General features: G+C 41.4%; 1 protein-coding gene and 1 pseudogene across 2 annotated transcripts; one reads left to right on the top strand and one right to left on the bottom strand.

Moving 5' to 3' along the window:
- The first annotated feature begins 5,050 nt into the window (after positions 1 to 5,050).
- Positions 5,051 to 6,655, top strand: LOC120667747 (annotated as a pseudogene).
- Positions 6,656 to 7,099: 444 nt separating this feature from the next.
- Positions 7,100 to 15,982, bottom strand: LOC120665709 (putative disease resistance RPP13-like protein 1). Of its 2 annotated transcripts, XR_005671289.1 has the most exons (3): positions 15,528 to 15,982; positions 7,944 to 9,326; positions 7,100 to 7,806 (listed from the first exon to the last, which is right to left on the bottom strand). XR_005671289.1 is itself a non-coding variant. In XM_039945367.1 (2 exons), the coding sequence occupies exons 1-2, from the start codon at positions 15,717 to 15,719 to the stop codon at positions 8,427 to 8,429; spliced, it is 1,092 nt and encodes a 363-aa protein (XP_039801301.1). In that variant the 5' UTR covers positions 15,720 to 15,982; the 3' UTR covers positions 7,100 to 8,426. The 2 variants fall into 2 exon arrangements, 1 of the variants encoding a protein (XP_039801301.1); XM_039945367.1 differs by having other exon boundaries at positions 7,100 to 9,326.
- Between the last annotated feature and the right edge of the window lie 619 nt (positions 15,983 to 16,601).

The raw sequence follows: 16,601 nt of genomic DNA, 5'->3' as shown, positions 1-16,601 counted from the left end.
CTGCAACGCAGACTCTGCACATGCCGCAATGAGATGAGAGCATGGCAAATGCAATAACTTAGGCTTCATGCAGGAGCAGAAGGCTTTGCCATCTACTGTAATCAAACTCTCCTGTACCACCCTATCTCTACGGATACCACGACCATTTCTATCCTTGCATAGAACCTCAAATCTATACTCCATTGTACCTGTCGATATGACGCGGTGCAGTTTGGCCTTTTCAATCTTCTCTTGCATATATTGTGTCACTCTTTTGCAAAACTGAATCTGGGGGTTGCTGATGTTTATGCTTGCAGCCGTGTAACGCTCTCTGAAATACTTCATGCACCCATACATGATGAACTCAACAATTCCCACAAGAGGAAAGGCAAGACAAGAACGCATAACCATATTGAAACACTCTGCATGGTTCGTTGTCTGAATACCATACTGTATTCCGTTGGTATCATAAAGGAATGACCATTTCTCCTTAGGTGCACCTCGAATCCAGTGTGAAAATGGCTTCTCAATTGAATCCCTAGCCTCTGCAGCCTGACTCGTGCCTGCTCCTGATGCCCTTACCTTCACTAGCTCTGCAGTCAACTGATCAAGTATCTGCCATAATGCATTGAATTTTCTCTGTTGATTTTGGGTGCACAACCTCTTAAACAGATTCTTAAGATCCTTGTTCTTGAAGTGGTCATAGAAGTTTGCACCCATATGCCTAATGCACCATCTGTTTTGGACATCGGGCCACAATGGAGGCGTTGTCGCAGTTCCACGTTGCAATTTCAGTATTGATTGCAGCAGACCTGCATGCCTATCACTAATAAGGCACACATCTGGACGTGCAGCAACAACATGAATCTTCACTCGTCCAAGGAACCAATACCAACCGTCTATGTTCTCATTCTCAACAAATGTAAATGCGAGTGGAACTATTTGGTTGTTGCAATCTACACCGATTGCGGTGAGTATCTGACCTTTATACATTCCAGTCAAAAATGTGCCATCAATGCAGATCACCGGAAGACAAAACTAAAATGCTCTAACACAAGCACCTATGCAAAAGAAGGCTCGTTGCATAATTCTTTGTCCCCTAGTCACGGCTGGTATGAGGTATGTGTCATAAAAACTTCCAGGATTTCTAGCAGCAACCTGGGATAACATACGAGATAGGTTATCATATGATGCCTCGTATGTGCCGAACCGCATCTCGAACACCCTTTGTTTAGCCCGCCATGCCTTCAAATAACTGATGGTGTACTGGTAAGTCTGCTCAATGTGTCGAACAATCATTTTTGGCTCATAATTTAGGTTGTCCATAATAAACCCATACATTTGCTTTGCAACAAAGTAGCATGATATATTGCGATGCGAGGGAAGAACTTCTGACAGCAAACAAGTGTGCTCTGTCACAATGAAACATTTCCAGTTTGACTTCCATTTTCCCTTGAATGCATGTACTCGCCATGGACATCCATCATTCACACACTTCACCTCATATTCTTTACTACCAGACTTTACGACTCTGAATTCTCGTTTCAATGATATTGCCCATAGTCTCACAGCATCTTTTACGGCTTCAATATTTGGATATGTTGCACCTTGCACTACCTCATTCCCTCTGTACTCCCACTCCTGATTTCGTACATCTTCTGCGACATGACAGCCAAAACCATGCTCCTTCCACTCTTTTGGCAATGAGTACTGCTCGTCATCAGATGAGCCCTCATATTCTTCCATCTCTATTGCGGTTTGATCTTCTGCCTCCATCTCGTCCACAATGCTATGTATCCTCTCTCCCTCATCAGCAAGGCCCTGTGGTCCCATATTTTGGTTCTCTGTCTCTTCTGACTCATCTTGCTCAACATAATTGGTCTCTCTTCGAATACTCGGAGTTCCTTGATCTGCACAATGTTGGATTTCATTTTGTGTCTTCTCCCGAATTTGAACAAGAATGGCCAGAGGCCACCCACGCTTTAGAGCTGCTTGCATGTACTTCTGCCAGTCATCAGTGCTGTGTATCATCATCAATTCCCATAATTCACTTTCTATCTCCCAATTAACAAGAGACTGGACGGTGATCACATGTGTCAATGGATCAATACGGAACCCACGCTGCAGCCACTTACATATGGAACCAAAACTCATTTCCAGAGGTTTATCTATGTCGCTAGATGTGCACTTAAAGGCAGAAAGATCTACTCCATTTGACCCATACATAATATTGTAGTCACCATAAAATACTTGAAATTGCATCTTACTCGACATATCTGTATATCACATAATACTTATCGAGTTATACTCTTTACTTCACTACCTTATTCAATAATCCGTAAAAACTAAGTATGAAATTCAACTACAACATATAAGTATTCATAACTATGTGATGACAATCAAATTCTATACTGCATATGCCAAATTCTATTCTAAATCATAATTAATTTATAAACACGTCTCTAATAGTACTGCAATTGTAATAATAAATGCGTAGTACTAATTTTCTAAACTAATTTACTACTACGTAACTACAAACTAAAGTATCATTAAACTCCTACTTAAATGGTTCTACTATAACACTAATTAAATTAAATTACCCACCCCTACTTAAATTACTCCTACTTAAATGTGTAGTACTTAAATAGAAAAATATATAAACTAAATGTACTAACCTGCAGATCACAAGTGCTGAATCCGGCAGGGCTTCGCCGCTTTCCTTCTCCTCACCCCTCTCTTTTTTCCTATATTTTTGGTGGAATTTTCGGGCTCAAATGAGGAGGGAAGGGGGGGTTGGATCTTATATAAGGGGGGTTACCCCGGTCGCCCGCGCGGGGGGGGGGGGGGCGACAGGCCCCCCTGCCGCTCCCGTGGGCTGGGCCCAGTGGTCGCCCAAGGGGGGGCGACAGGCCCCCTTTTTTTTCCAGGGATCTCGTTGCAAATTTGAAGAAAAAAATTACACTTAGGCCCTGTCGCCCTATGGGAGGCGACCGGGGGTATTTTTGAAATATTTCAAAACGAACATATATTTTTGAAATTTTTATTTTTAAAAAATATAAAAAAGAAAAAAGCGCGAAATGTTGGGCACCGTAAATATGGACTCGAATTTTCCGAACTAAATTCGTGTTTCTCGATGTCATATCCGAAAGAGCAATAGGTTATTTCGGATTTGGGTATTTCGGGAGCAGATTCAGGTACATCAGATTCGGTGTTCATGTTCGGAAAATTTTACCAGACCTAGACATGGCCACATTGGCGCTCGTTTCGGTTGACCAGGGTTAGGACACGAACGCCAATGTGACCAGTACTGGCTTGTTTCTGTTTGGGTTCGGTTGACAAAATTTGTGAGCAACATAGTCTGGGTTAGGACATGAAATGTTGTGGGATTGAATTCTCTCATGAACATTTTAATGCAACTAAGGTTCTGTTTGGATGGACTAAGACAGAGAGGCTAAAGTTTAGTCCTCATTGAGTACTATACTAACGCGCCAGGAATTGGCGCGCGCTCATGCGTCGCGGCCCACGTGGGCCGGGGGTACTGTTCATCATTTAAAATAATAATAAAATGTACTGTTCATGTGGGGCCGGGGGTACTGTTTATAATAAAAAATAATAAAAAAAGTACTATTTATGTGGCCCACCGGGTACTGTTCATAATAAAAAAATATAATTCGAAATTAAAAATAAAAAAATTAAAAAGTGGCCCCATGTGTTTAAATGTTAAGTTTTTTATGAAAAAAAATTATATACTACATTTACCTCTATTATATATTGGATTTTATTTTCACTTTATGAACTCGCAAAATATAATTGAATCATACATTCATTTCTAACCCTATCATTTTTTCTACCAAAATTAATAATTAGTGTAAGCTAATCCATCAATTATATCTACTAACATACACAAAATAAATTCTTCTATGTACTATTTATACAGGGCCCATGTGGGCCCTGTGTGTTATTTAGGTGTTACCCACATAATATTCAATTGGAATCCACCCACAAAATATATTTAATTATTTATTTACATGAAAACAATAACCATATTTCATACACTACGTCTACACGTGCTAGCCCCTACTACTTATTGGATTTTAATTCCACTTCATAAACTCGCAAAATATAATTATATGACAATCTATCAACTATACCTATCACACTTCATTCAATACATCAACACGTTGCCAAAATATATCAACACGATATTGTTTTAACTGTAATATACGATAATATATTTTTATTATTATTTTACATCAAATCTTTTGCTACAGGCGCGCAAAGCGCGCCAACCTGCCTAGTTGTGTTAATGGACTTAGCATGGGACAATTAGAATCTAATAATTAGGACTACTAGATTCTAACCATAAATTAGTCCTTATCTATACAGTATTTTATCCTTCTAATTGGTATACAAATAAGAGGAGACTAAAGTTTATCCCTGCTAAAAACAGAATAACAAAGTTTTACATAACAATGTAGAATAAAGGGTATGAACATGGACATAACAACAAACTAATCCTAAAACAAGAATAATAAAAAACAACACATGGTACTATAGTAGACTGATGCTAGGCTGACTGTGGCAAATAGGTTTTAGCTCACTTGAAGACACATGAGAGTATCTCCGTCAAATAATTACTCATTTATCTCTCCAATATCATAAAACTATTCTTTTGTTGATCAGAGGTGCTTTAGCAAATTGCTAATCCAAATTCTATTACTAAAATCTTTTATCATCAAAACACACCTTAATCTCACATAATAAATTGAGGGGATGCATTCTTCAACCCTATTTAACGGTGATCGAATATTTTAGTAGTCTGCTGCAACTATGATCATAAAAAATGCACAAATAATTATTGGTTTATAATTTTTTAAGTACAGGATATGAGTAATCTGCTCAAGATACTTACATGGACAAGGATAGCTTCGCACACCATCCACGTGAAAAGGAAACAGAAAGAAAATAGATCCATTTTCACTGTCAGCGCATCTAGCCTTCGGTGCAAGCAAGGTTTCTTTATTTGTATATATACTCTGCAAGAAGCCGAGACCCCGCACATACTACGCCAATGGCCGCCGCGGAGACCAAGCGGGCTCATTACCACCACCGCCACCAGTTCATGCTGGTGCACGGGATGTGCCACGGCGCGTGGTGCTGGTACAAGGCCGTCACGGCGCTTCGGCGCGCCGGCCACCGCGCCGCGGTGCTCGACATGGCCGGCTGCGGCACGCACCCGGCGCGCGTCGATGAGGTCCGCAGCTTCGAGGAGTACTCGCGCCCGCTGCTCGACGCCATGGCCGCGCTGCCGCCCGGGGAGCGCGTGGTGCTCGTCGCGCACAGCCACGGCGGGTACAGCGTGGAGCTCGCGGTCGAGAGGTTCCCGGACAGGGTCGCCGCGGCCGTGTTCGTCGCCGCGTCCATGCCGGCCGTCGGCCGTCCCATGGCTGCCACCAGTGACGAGGTGACCTGGATGCTTGTTGTACTGCGTTTGCGTTTATAACCAGAAATGTTCGACGCGACTGTTGTTTGTACTATCGTTCTGTTTCAAATTGTAGTTCGTTTTAGGATTTTGTAGATACATTACATGTGCTGTGTACTAGACATACATTATCTCTAGAGATGCTAAAATGACCTACAATTTGGAACGACGGAGTATAACAGATTTTTTTTTTTTTTGCCCTTGCTATATATCATCAGTTATTAGCATATGTTGGGCCGAATTTCTTCCTGGACTCAATGGAGCTTCAACAAGAGAATCCTGATATCAAGGGCAAACCATTTATCTTTGGGCCTAACTTCATGGCCCAAAGACTTTACCAATTGAGCCCACCAGAGGTAACATTCAAACTCGATGCTACATCCCAAATTCACATTTCATTCCAACTTTTTAAGTTTGCTAGTAGAAAAATATATATTATATGACTGCGTTAGGAAATATGGACTTAACTCCGAGCTTTAAGTTTCCATATTTTTGCATTAGGTGTTTGTTAGCACTTTGAAAGCATGAGTCTTGTATTTTGGTCGCTAAAGAAAATAAGTAACCTACACTAGTGACTGCGTTAATTGCTGCCTTCTCTAAATAAGCCTAAAAACGCCTCATCAAAGGGGAAATATTGAAGCATGAGAAAATTTCATTACTGCTATACTTTCCTGTTGTTTTGCCCCTCAAGACCACTTTAATTTGCATGTAGGACTTGACTCTGGGCCTAATGCTGATCAAGCCGGCCAATGCATTCACAACGGGAAACCCAGATGAAGTGCTCATGAGGGACGCCAAGTTGCTCACAGAGGAGCGGTACGGGTCAGTGAGGCGAGTGTTCTTGTGGTGGAGGACGACCATGGCATCCCAGTGGAGTTCCAGAGCCACATGGTTGCGCAGAGCCCCCGCATAGAGGTGGAGGAGATCGCCGGAGCTGACCACATGGCCATGCTCTCAAGGCCAGACCAGCTGGTTGAGCTCCTCATCAGAATTGCCAACAATTGAAGCAGCGACAGATAGAAATATGGTGCTTTGCGTTGCTGGTGTGTTGTCGCACCTTTTGAGTATGTGGATCCAAAATACCACAGTGAAGCATTATATACGAGTATACAAACACCATGACCGAGTTTAATTGTTTCAAATCTGTAGGAAGTAGGAACAATATCCTCCTCCTGCTAATGTGGTACATGAACAGACCTGATGGTCGATGGGGTTGCACAATCATGGCTAAGTTACACTTACAAACTTGTTCAATCCATATTATTCTGGCAATACAGGACCTAAATATGACTAAGCTCATCTGGTTTCTCCGTTTCCTTTGTAAGGATTTAGGAAGGTGTTGTGCTTCATATCCACCATATTATTCTGGAGGTGACTTGACAAACACAGATCACTGTGCGTGTACAAAGAGATGTATGCATAGAGCAGCATAGGTTGTAAAGCATAATAACATACTAATATTCTTGATTAGCGATAAATGACCACGAAACCAGGAATACTCTGTCAGGTCCTTACATCCTCTTCATCACCTGATTCATTCATGCAAATACAGAATAGGAGAGCTTAAGTTCCGTCGGTAGGATACAAAATAGCTGATAGAATCAGCAGGTGCGACTAAACAAAAAGCTTCAAATTAAATGAGCCAACTAAGACGATGCAGTTATTAAATGCATTAATTTATCTTTTGAACTGTAATGCTGGCTAATATTTGTGTCTATGTTGTTGGGATCTGCTTTGTACAGGAAGTGCCATCCCCTCTTCCTATTTCCATCCTTTGCATATGCCTTCACTTGTTGGATGTGGCCGATCGATCTTCCCCCACTCTGGCCCAGTGTTCACCAAGGTTAGCGAAGTGAGCAGACCGAAGCTGCAGTCCAGCTCCAGCTCTGCCTTGCCTTTACTTGTCGTAGATATTCTGGTAGTGTATCCATGTAGTAATCCTTCAGCTTGAGGCTAATGAGTTCTGGCATACCCTCCAACTCCATTAGTTTCGGGCAGCGAGTGATGGAAAGCTTCTGCAACACGGGGAGATCAACAATCCTCACCAGATCGTCGTTGTCCTCCACCTCTAGATCGGTGACAGAAGTAAAGCTAGCCAAGGACTTCAGGTGCTCAACTTCGGACACCTCTAGTTTTCTCAAAGACGTAGCATGGAAGGTAAGGCCAAGTGGAAGAGACCTCACTTTGCAACGGTGGATAAGGAGTGAGTCTAGGAGTGGCATGGTTTGCACATTGGCTTTCGCCTCCCACTTCCACTCCTCCCACTCCTTCATATCCAAGAAAAGCAGCTTCTGGAGTCTGGGAAATGTGAGCAGCCTACTGGAATAATGATGGTGGTGTTGTGCCTGCACGAATGTAGGTCCAACATGAGTGATGGCTGGAGCTCGATCGATTTGTATGAATTCCAAGAAGGGGATCTCGCATAAGCCATCGGGCAGTTGGATGCAACAAGCCAAGTTCTGGAGGAATAGGGATTTCAGACCTTTGAGAGGCGCCACTGATGTCGGGAACATCATCCAGCGGGGGAGTCGACACCCAAAATATCCTTTGATGGACAGAGAGGCCAAGCATGGCGGAGGACAAAGCTCATCAAATACGTCCTCAATGATCTGTTGATTGTCCCTCGAGATGGCTTCATCAAACAACACACGGGTGTCTGGTAGATGGGTCCGGGTGCATGCTAACTTCAGAGTGGTAAGGTGTTCCTTGCTAGCAAGTCTGGCCTTTGTAGCAAAAAAGCTTGCAGATACATTCTCCAATTTGTTTAATTCAAGCCATCTGAGTTGAGATATGGTTCCCAGCTCTTCCAAACTGCACCAATCATTTTTCTTTGATGAAGCACCAGTTGTGTCCATGTGAGCTGGAAAACCAAGTATTTCCTTCAAATTTGTTAGCCCACCAAACCCCCTAGGCACACCACTTACTTCTGTGTCCATAAAGTCAAGACATCTTAGCTGCCTTAGTTTTAGGATACTACTTGGAATTTGTACACTTTTTCATAATTCCGAAGGGTAATATATTGTAAAAATTTCATCTTGTCTATTCCCTCAGGCAATCTAGATATATCCGTAGATACCAAGCGCAAAAACCTCAGGTGCTTGAGTTGACATAGAGAGTCAACCAATTCACCAATTCTTGCACCTACTATGTAGAGTGTCCGTAGTCTCGAAAAGCAACTCAAAGAATCATGGGGCGTAAACATGATGCAACCATCTAATATCAATGTTCTCAGTGACTTATGCTTTTGTATGACGCTCCAGTCTAATTTATTTGACCCTGACCCTCTGATTTCAATAGACAGACGACGGATTTTGGCTGAATCAAGATCACCAAAATTAGTCGGCACCTCATGAATTGCCAATGCTTCATCTCTGGAAATATAGTGAGCAAATGAGCGAACAACATCATGCATTGTGCAAGCTGATTTTTCAGCATACTTGTGATCTGGCTCTATAAGATTCCTCGATATTAATTCATTAAAGTACTCTTTGCCTAGTTCTTCTTGTTCATTTGAGCTTCCATGAAAAAATCCTTCACTAATCCACATGTTAACAACCATAGCTCTGTGGATCTCAATTTTTCTAGAAAAAAGTGAGATGTGCATGAAGCATTGTTTCAAAGGAGGAACCAGATCTTCATAGCTTAGGTATATTGCATGGTGTACATCTTCTGGAAATCCCTTAACTAACCATGAAGGATTTTTAAGTATTTTATCCGACTCGTCTCCGTTGATGCTTCTTTGGCTCAGTAGTCCTCCAATTGCTTTGACAGCTAGTGGTAAACCATCACATCTTTCAATAATTCCCATCCCAATATCCTTTAGTGTCTCAATCGTGATCTCATCTGTCTCAAATGAGGCAACCTGTTGGAAATCAAACGCATAAGATAAGTCTAATAAATAAAATATATGCAAAATATTTGCTTGGTTGACCATACAAAATAGACTATAGATTTTCAATTGATTGACGACAAGGATAGCCACATAGCAGTCATTGTCCCCTATATTGGATATTGTGTCGAATATTTATATGAGTCAGGTTATGATTGAGCTTTAGTTGTATTTAGCAGTATAGGGTAGATCTAGGTCGTATCAAACTCTATAACCCAGATCTCCTCATAAATATGAGAGGAGGGATGTTGTTGTAACCATGATGATAACGACAAAGCACGTAGGAGGGAGGCGGCACGATATGCTGGGATCCTAAAGCAGCCGGTGTTGCGGTATTGGGAAGGAGCGCTCGTAGTCATGTTTCGAGATGTCGTCCGTTATCTTGTCTCCGGTGTCGTACGTGATCTTGCAAGTCAATGAAGGTTGAACCTCAATGAGGATGCGGGAGTGCCAAAGAAAGGGCTCCTCCGCTCCATAATAGTTTTCATGGCTTTGGGTTTTCGACTGTCAGGAGCTGCCTGTGTTGTCTCTGTTAGCCAGGATCAAAGATGATGAGATCAGGACTTGAGTGCTAGCAGGTGGGTCTTAACTCTTAAGATAGATCAAGAGTGCCAACCCGCAGGGCTGTAAAGAAATTTTCAATGATTGAGTGACTAGATACTTTTAGTGAGATTTAAGTTCTCTCGGTTTTTTCCCTGTAATACCTTTTCTTTTATCAATATATAACAAGCAGCTCTGTTAGCACCCTCGGTTCAGAGTTGCCGGACCTATTACAAGAAAGAATTAGCTCTGGTTGTGCACAGAGCTAAAAATTCGTTAGTTGACATGTTGAAAGAATGGATAGACAACCATTTGTAATCTCTCTTATTTTCTTTGTCTCCTTTTTTATTTCTTGAGACCTGTAATAACTTTTTGTTCATTTTACTTATATATATATATATATATATATATATATATATATATATATATATATATGATCAGTAGGGGAGACTCTCCCCTCATGAAACGGATTTTCAAACTAGCAAATTTAAAATCTCGAGTTACTATTCACTACACTATTCAAATTCAGCAGTTTACTATTCAAATTCCACTGACACTATTCAAATTCATAGCACTATTCAAAATATTATGTACTATTCAAATTCGGAATATGAATAGCAAAAATCCACTAACAAGGTGGATGAACCACTTCAGAGGGTTTCTCGTTATGCACTATTCTTAATAATATTTAGGGAGTATTTAACAAATCAGAGTGTCGCTTTCACGCTACTATTTGCAGCAATATTCTGGCAATATATATTGGCTAAGTATGTGCTTAAACCTTAATTAGGAATATGAATAGTGCACGAGCACTCACCAGAGAGTGACTCAGGCACCCAACTCTACGCTATTGAACGATAGCGACTTACGTGGGTGGTGGATATAAGTGCGCGATTATTATGTGCGTGATTAGTGAATATGCAAAGTATGGATATGCGTGCTTCTCAGGATCTTGGCAGGTTGGCGAAACCAAAATTCAGCCGGTCGTGCAACTATGCTTGTGTAAATCCTACTCGGTACTCACCGCATGCATCGCTAGCTCGCTTCAGAACTAGGCCTACCCGGTCATCTCCCAAGCTAACCCCAGCCACGCGCATACAGGACTCAGGCTCTACCGTCTCCTCAGGCAGTTCCACCCGAAGGGAACACTTCTCTGCGGACACAGGTTCTCTCAGACGCCTCTCCATGGGCTAAATGAGAGCAACTCAACGCAGAGGTTTCTCCTCTAGGGTCCCTAGCGTAGAGACATCACCCCGTATGAACGAGCTCAAAGGAAAGTAGGGAAATTCATAGAAAAGCTTAATCCATTTCCACAGAGCAAACTTACATACGGTTTTCCTTTTTGGGAAGCCCTAAGCACTAGCACAAACCTGAGATTACCTTACAGGCGAAGGGCGATTACAACAGCTCCCTTATTTCTATATTACAATGGGAGTGGAGTGGTACTAATTAGGTGGAGTGGTTGCGGATGCGCTCTGAGTATTCGGCGGTCAGTGTCTTCTCTCCTCTTCTTGGTCCTGCTATGAATGCGTGAGTCTGGCTTACCCTTTTATAGACGGGAGAAACCTTCTGGCTTAAGGAAGCACCTGGACACCCGGTGTCTTCAATTATTCTCCTTTGCTGTTGTCTGGACAGCTGGACGGTGGTGCTGCCTTCAATAATTGTCCTGGCTATAGTAGAACTCACTGTTCAGATTACTGTTTATTTCTTTTGTCTTGTCCACTTCTTTCACGTGATATTCTCTGGATATATTCGAGAACACGCACATAATAATCGCGCACTTATATCCACCACCCACGTAAGTCGCTATCGTTCAATAGCGTAGAGTTGGGTGCCTGAGCCACTCTCTGGTGAGTGCTCGTGTACTGTTCATATTCCTAATTAAGGTTTAAGCACATACTTAGCCAATATATATATAGGACTGGTCTATTCAGCACATCGGGTGTTGAATAATATTCAACACCCACGGCGGAGCGCCGCCCGTACTCCGGCGAGCTGAATTTACGGTGCCACACTGTGCGGGCAGTAAAAAGCGAGCATGCTGGTGCTTTAATGCATATTTGACCAGAGATTTAATGGCTTATCACGGCCGGAATTAATGCTTGCATGCGAACCACGGCTAGTGAGGCTGTGAGAGTGGGCTTTAAAATTGTCCGGCGAGATTTGTGCAGGGAGCAATGTACGCATGGATTTGGGCATGGATTTGGGCCGTTGACAATATTTTAAAAGTAATTTTCCAATGCATAGAAAGTTAATTTCGCAATAAGTAATTAAGTAAATGTTTGTTGCGTGTCGTAATGTGCAGTTGACCACCCATTAGCATGAAATTTTGTATGAGTAGAATTTCTTTTACTGGAGCGTGACACGAAGTTATTTTTGCAAATAATAGGAATATTTTTCAATTGACAATAGGAGTATTTCTTTCAAAATGGAACAAGTATTTTCCCAATTGACAAAGAGTGTATGCCTTTTTGATTTAAGCGCTCCAGCGACGCTTGCAGCCAGAGGTCCAGCAAGCCTCGGCGACCGTAAAATCCATTATTTTTGTGCCGCAGCCGTAAAAATTGACAGCAGCTAGCTCTTGGAGCTCCAGTGAGATCATGTGACCGTAATTTGTGACGAAATCCATCACACAAAGTAACAAAATGAGTTTGTAATATTCTGCGTGTACTACAGCTTTTAGTGGAGCTCCGACAAGCCCTCTAGATGACTTTTTACTATTGTTCACTGCGAGTAGTAAAAATTGTGCAGCATTTTAGTTATGATTCCGATTTATTACTCATTTGAATGCTAGGTTGTCAATGCCATCAACGACGCGGTCACCTGACCATTGGGCCGGCATGAAAATCGCCCCAAGGATTTAAGACTGATTAAACCTTAATGGTGCATGCATGATTTTTTTTTTCATGCGGTGAGTGAGTTCTCCATGAGGGTTCATTCCAGTTGATGAAGGGATTTCAGGTGCAGTTAAGGCTTGCTTGCGCACGGGTGCAGTTATTTTTCACCCCCAATGGCCAATTTCTCCACCAAAATGACATGGAGTAATTTGCAAAAGTTAGTCATGGGAATAAAGGAGTGAATTTGCCCGGAGTAATTATTCATACAAAAAAGTAGTTAGACATAACCTGACTCATTTTTATTTTCCAAAGTTCTCTTTTGAAACAAATTATTTTGTAAAGTGAATGGACTACATAGCCAAAGGAGAGGAGTAATTAGTCGTCAGAATAAGAATTAGTTTGTAAGTGAAGGATGTGATACAAAGAGTACTTACTCCTTTTCACCTAAGGGAGTAATTATAAATGCACTGATAAGTAATATTTATACAATCAACTAATAATTACTCCTAGATATCTCCATATACACAGATGAACAAAATTTGACTACACTCATTCTAAGAATAAAAGAAAGCGAATAAACATCCATGCATGTATCTGTCCCTACATCCTTCTAGCTTGCAGCTTCTCCAACAAAAGGTATACAAGGTTATATGCACAACATTAGAAACAAAGAGGTCAAGCTGCTTTTGCTATGAAGATTCTTTGGCCAACAGAAAATATTAGCAATTGACATACTAATAAAGTTGTAAATTACTCCTAAGCGATAATTATGTCTTGCGATTTACATATTAGTTTCGATTGGCTCCAATAAGCAACTAGAAATTAGTTGCGTGGTAAGCATGACCTAATGGTTGCATGATTCACAAGTTATGAAGTACTATAGAGAACAAAAATACTACTCTATATTATAAAAAGATACTACTCAAAATTATGAAAGTACTTCTCTAAATTGTGGAAAATACTACTTTAGTAAGAAAAAAATACTACTCTCATTTATAAAAAACAATATACTACTCAAAAGTGTGAAAATACTACTTGAATAAGAGCCAAATTCTACTCTGAATTATAAAAAATACTACTCTGGCATGCATTTGCCTTGCAACGTGGAAACACAATGATATTTTTTGATGCTATGAAAATTTCTACTACAGTATTGCTTGTACTACTACTATTTTGGATATTGCCCCAATTGATTTAACCATTGGCAAAAAATTACTACTACAATATTTATCATTCATTTATAGAACAATACTACTCAAAAGTGTGAAAATACTACTCAGTTGCCCTCTGCTCGAACACACAGGGGCAGCAGAACTTCATGCATGTGGGGTGTACAGCAGCAGATGAACTACCAATTGAAAGCATTTGAGGGCACATACGAACTAACCTGCTACCGTCACTGATGGGCGTTCCGTGTTGCTACCAAGTTGGTGGACGTCGGTGGTGAGATTGGTGCTTGTCCTGAAGAGAGGTTCGGACCTCGATGCGGCTTGCATCCAGGAGACAACATGATGAAATGTGGTAGCCTGACTTACCTACTGTATCCACAAAATGTGGCTTGTTGATGACTGTCGCCTGCCGGATTCGTGAAAGCTGATAAAACCTACTGTATCCAGAAGGTGATGGATGGTGGCGGTGAAAGCTGAAGGAAACACAGGTTGATTACCCTTTGTTTATATACCTTGCACCATTGGCATTTTATGGGTCCGCTGAAGTTTTTATGGTTGCTATTATAATCTATGCATTATTGCTTAGCAATTTTGACTGTGGAGGAGGGTATTAAGGTAAACAAAATTAATAACGGCTAATTAATGGCCACCAATTATAGAGCAGAATGACCATAATAGATACAGCAATAGTGTCTATTTTATGTGCCACCAATAAATAGCAATCAATGGCCAGTAAAGGGTTGTTTTTTATACCGTAAAAGCTTTGGTTTGCATGCGTACGTGGTGGCCATGGTGTTGCTTTTAATTGCGTTGAATGTGGTGCGTGCTGGTGGAGTAGTAAATATCGAGTGTGTTTTTCCTCGCCGGAGTTGGGCGGCGCCACCGGTGTGTTGAATACTATTTAACACCCCATGTGTAGAATATATATATATATATATATATATATATATATATATATATATAACAAGTAGGGGGTCGGGTTAGGGTTGCCCGTCCTGTTTCCTCTAAAATAAATAAATGGTAACCATATTATTTAGATAACATGATGCTGCAATTGATAGGAGTCAACATGAGAATAAAGGAGGGTGTGCTAAAGTTGATTAACAACAATGGAAAAACAAAAGCAGACAATGCTGTAGAAAATTGCGAAAAAAATAATGTAAGTTCTCAAGCACTAAAGTTGTAGCCTGTTTATGGCTTCCCAATATATCTCAAAGTTTTCATTCAGCAGTAGATCCTTGTGATTGGTTAAGTACTTACTCTTTTAAATTTGTATCAAACATAATAACATACGTAAATCTTGTACCAACAAAAATTGTGCAACATATCAGTATAAACAGATATGGGTGCCAACACTCTCACAATGCAACCGGTCCGCTGAACACGCCAGAGAAGCGGTTCGCTGAGCCAGCCCGGGTTCAAGTCGCAACACAATCTTCTTAACACAGAAATCATTAAGACAAACACCAGTGGGTTCCTGAAAGGTGAGTACTGGACCAAATTTAAGCTACAATATTACCACGTAACCAGGTGTTTCTACTCAAGATTCATGACCTTTTTTCTACTAGAAATGCTTATTTACAAGGAAATTTGTAGATAGATATTAGATTTGTAAATTACGGACGCAGCTGGTTTTTGAGCAAACACCAAGCATCCTCTGGCTCTAACTTGTTGACATGGTGGTAAGGGTGCAAGGCTTTCATACCCCGTGCTACCCTTATATCTCTTGTGGTGACAAGGATCCTACTACCTCGAGCAGCGGCATTAGCCAATGGGACTCTAAGCAAATCATTCCATACTTTGTCGCTCCAGACATCATCCATGACCAGAAGGATCTTCTTCGCTTACAGAGTAGTGATGAGGTTTGTCTGTAGCAGGAACAGTTGTTTATCACCATAATGATTACCTCCAGCTTCAGAAATGATAGTCCGCAATAGCTCAGCCTCATCAAAGTCCTTGTTAATGCTCAACCATATTTTTATGTCAAACTTGTTCTTGATTGTTTCGTTGTTGAATATCATCTGGGCAAGGGTGGTCTTGCCAATACCGCCGACCCCCACAATAGCGACAACCTTGATGTTGCTATCGTTCTGAGGGACCGAAACTGGCGACCAGAGGGGGTGAATGGGAGCCGATCAAAATTTCTCTCGAAATTGATCCGTCGGCCTATGTCCCGAAATCACCACGAGCCCTCAAGAGTTCTAGGTGAAGTTTGGAATAGCTATGGAAGAGCTAAACCAACACAAAACACCCCTAGAACGTGCTAGAGAAAACACGGAAGCGAACGATAAAATCTGCAGACCTGGCAGACTCGGACCGATCAGACCGCTCTCTCTAACCGGTCAGACCGGTCGGGCTGGAGTTCAAAAACCTAGACCGGTCAGACCGGTTTCAGAGACCGGTCAGACCGGTTGCACCCAGATAGATCGCAAACAAAGCTCCAAATGGCAAATCTCGAGCAAACAAAGTCCAAATCCAGTCAAACTTGGAGGATACCTCCGCAACTAACCTGCGAACATATCCCCAAGAGATCTTTCCCAAAAGATCAAAGAATCTTGAGAATTTAAAGGAAGATCAAGAAGGATTGGGGTTTTCTCAAGAACTCAAAAACTTCAATTCGTGAGAACTCGTGATTCCAGAGAATTTGGGACGAGGCTAGGGGTACGGGAATCACCACAAAGAGCTCTACGAACCGTCATGATCAT

The sequence above is a fragment of the Panicum virgatum genome, chromosome 3N (genome assembly GCF_016808335.1).
Source record: "Panicum virgatum strain AP13 chromosome 3N, P.virgatum_v5, whole genome shotgun sequence".
Taxonomy (NCBI): Eukaryota; Viridiplantae; Streptophyta; class Magnoliopsida; order Poales; family Poaceae; genus Panicum; species Panicum virgatum.
The sequence above is the reverse complement of the archived record's forward strand: the minus strand, read 5'-3'. Positions and strand labels throughout refer to the sequence as shown.

Coding starts and splice junctions, on each gene's coding strand:
- LOC120665709 (XM_039945367.1), bottom strand. CDS start 15,719: ATGGATGATGTCTGGAGCGACAAAGTATGGAATGATTTGCTTAGAGTC. Junction 9,327..15,527: donor CTTGGTGTTTGCTCAAAAAC/CAGCTGCGTCCG, acceptor TTTGATTTCCAA/CAGGTTGCCTCATTTGAGAC.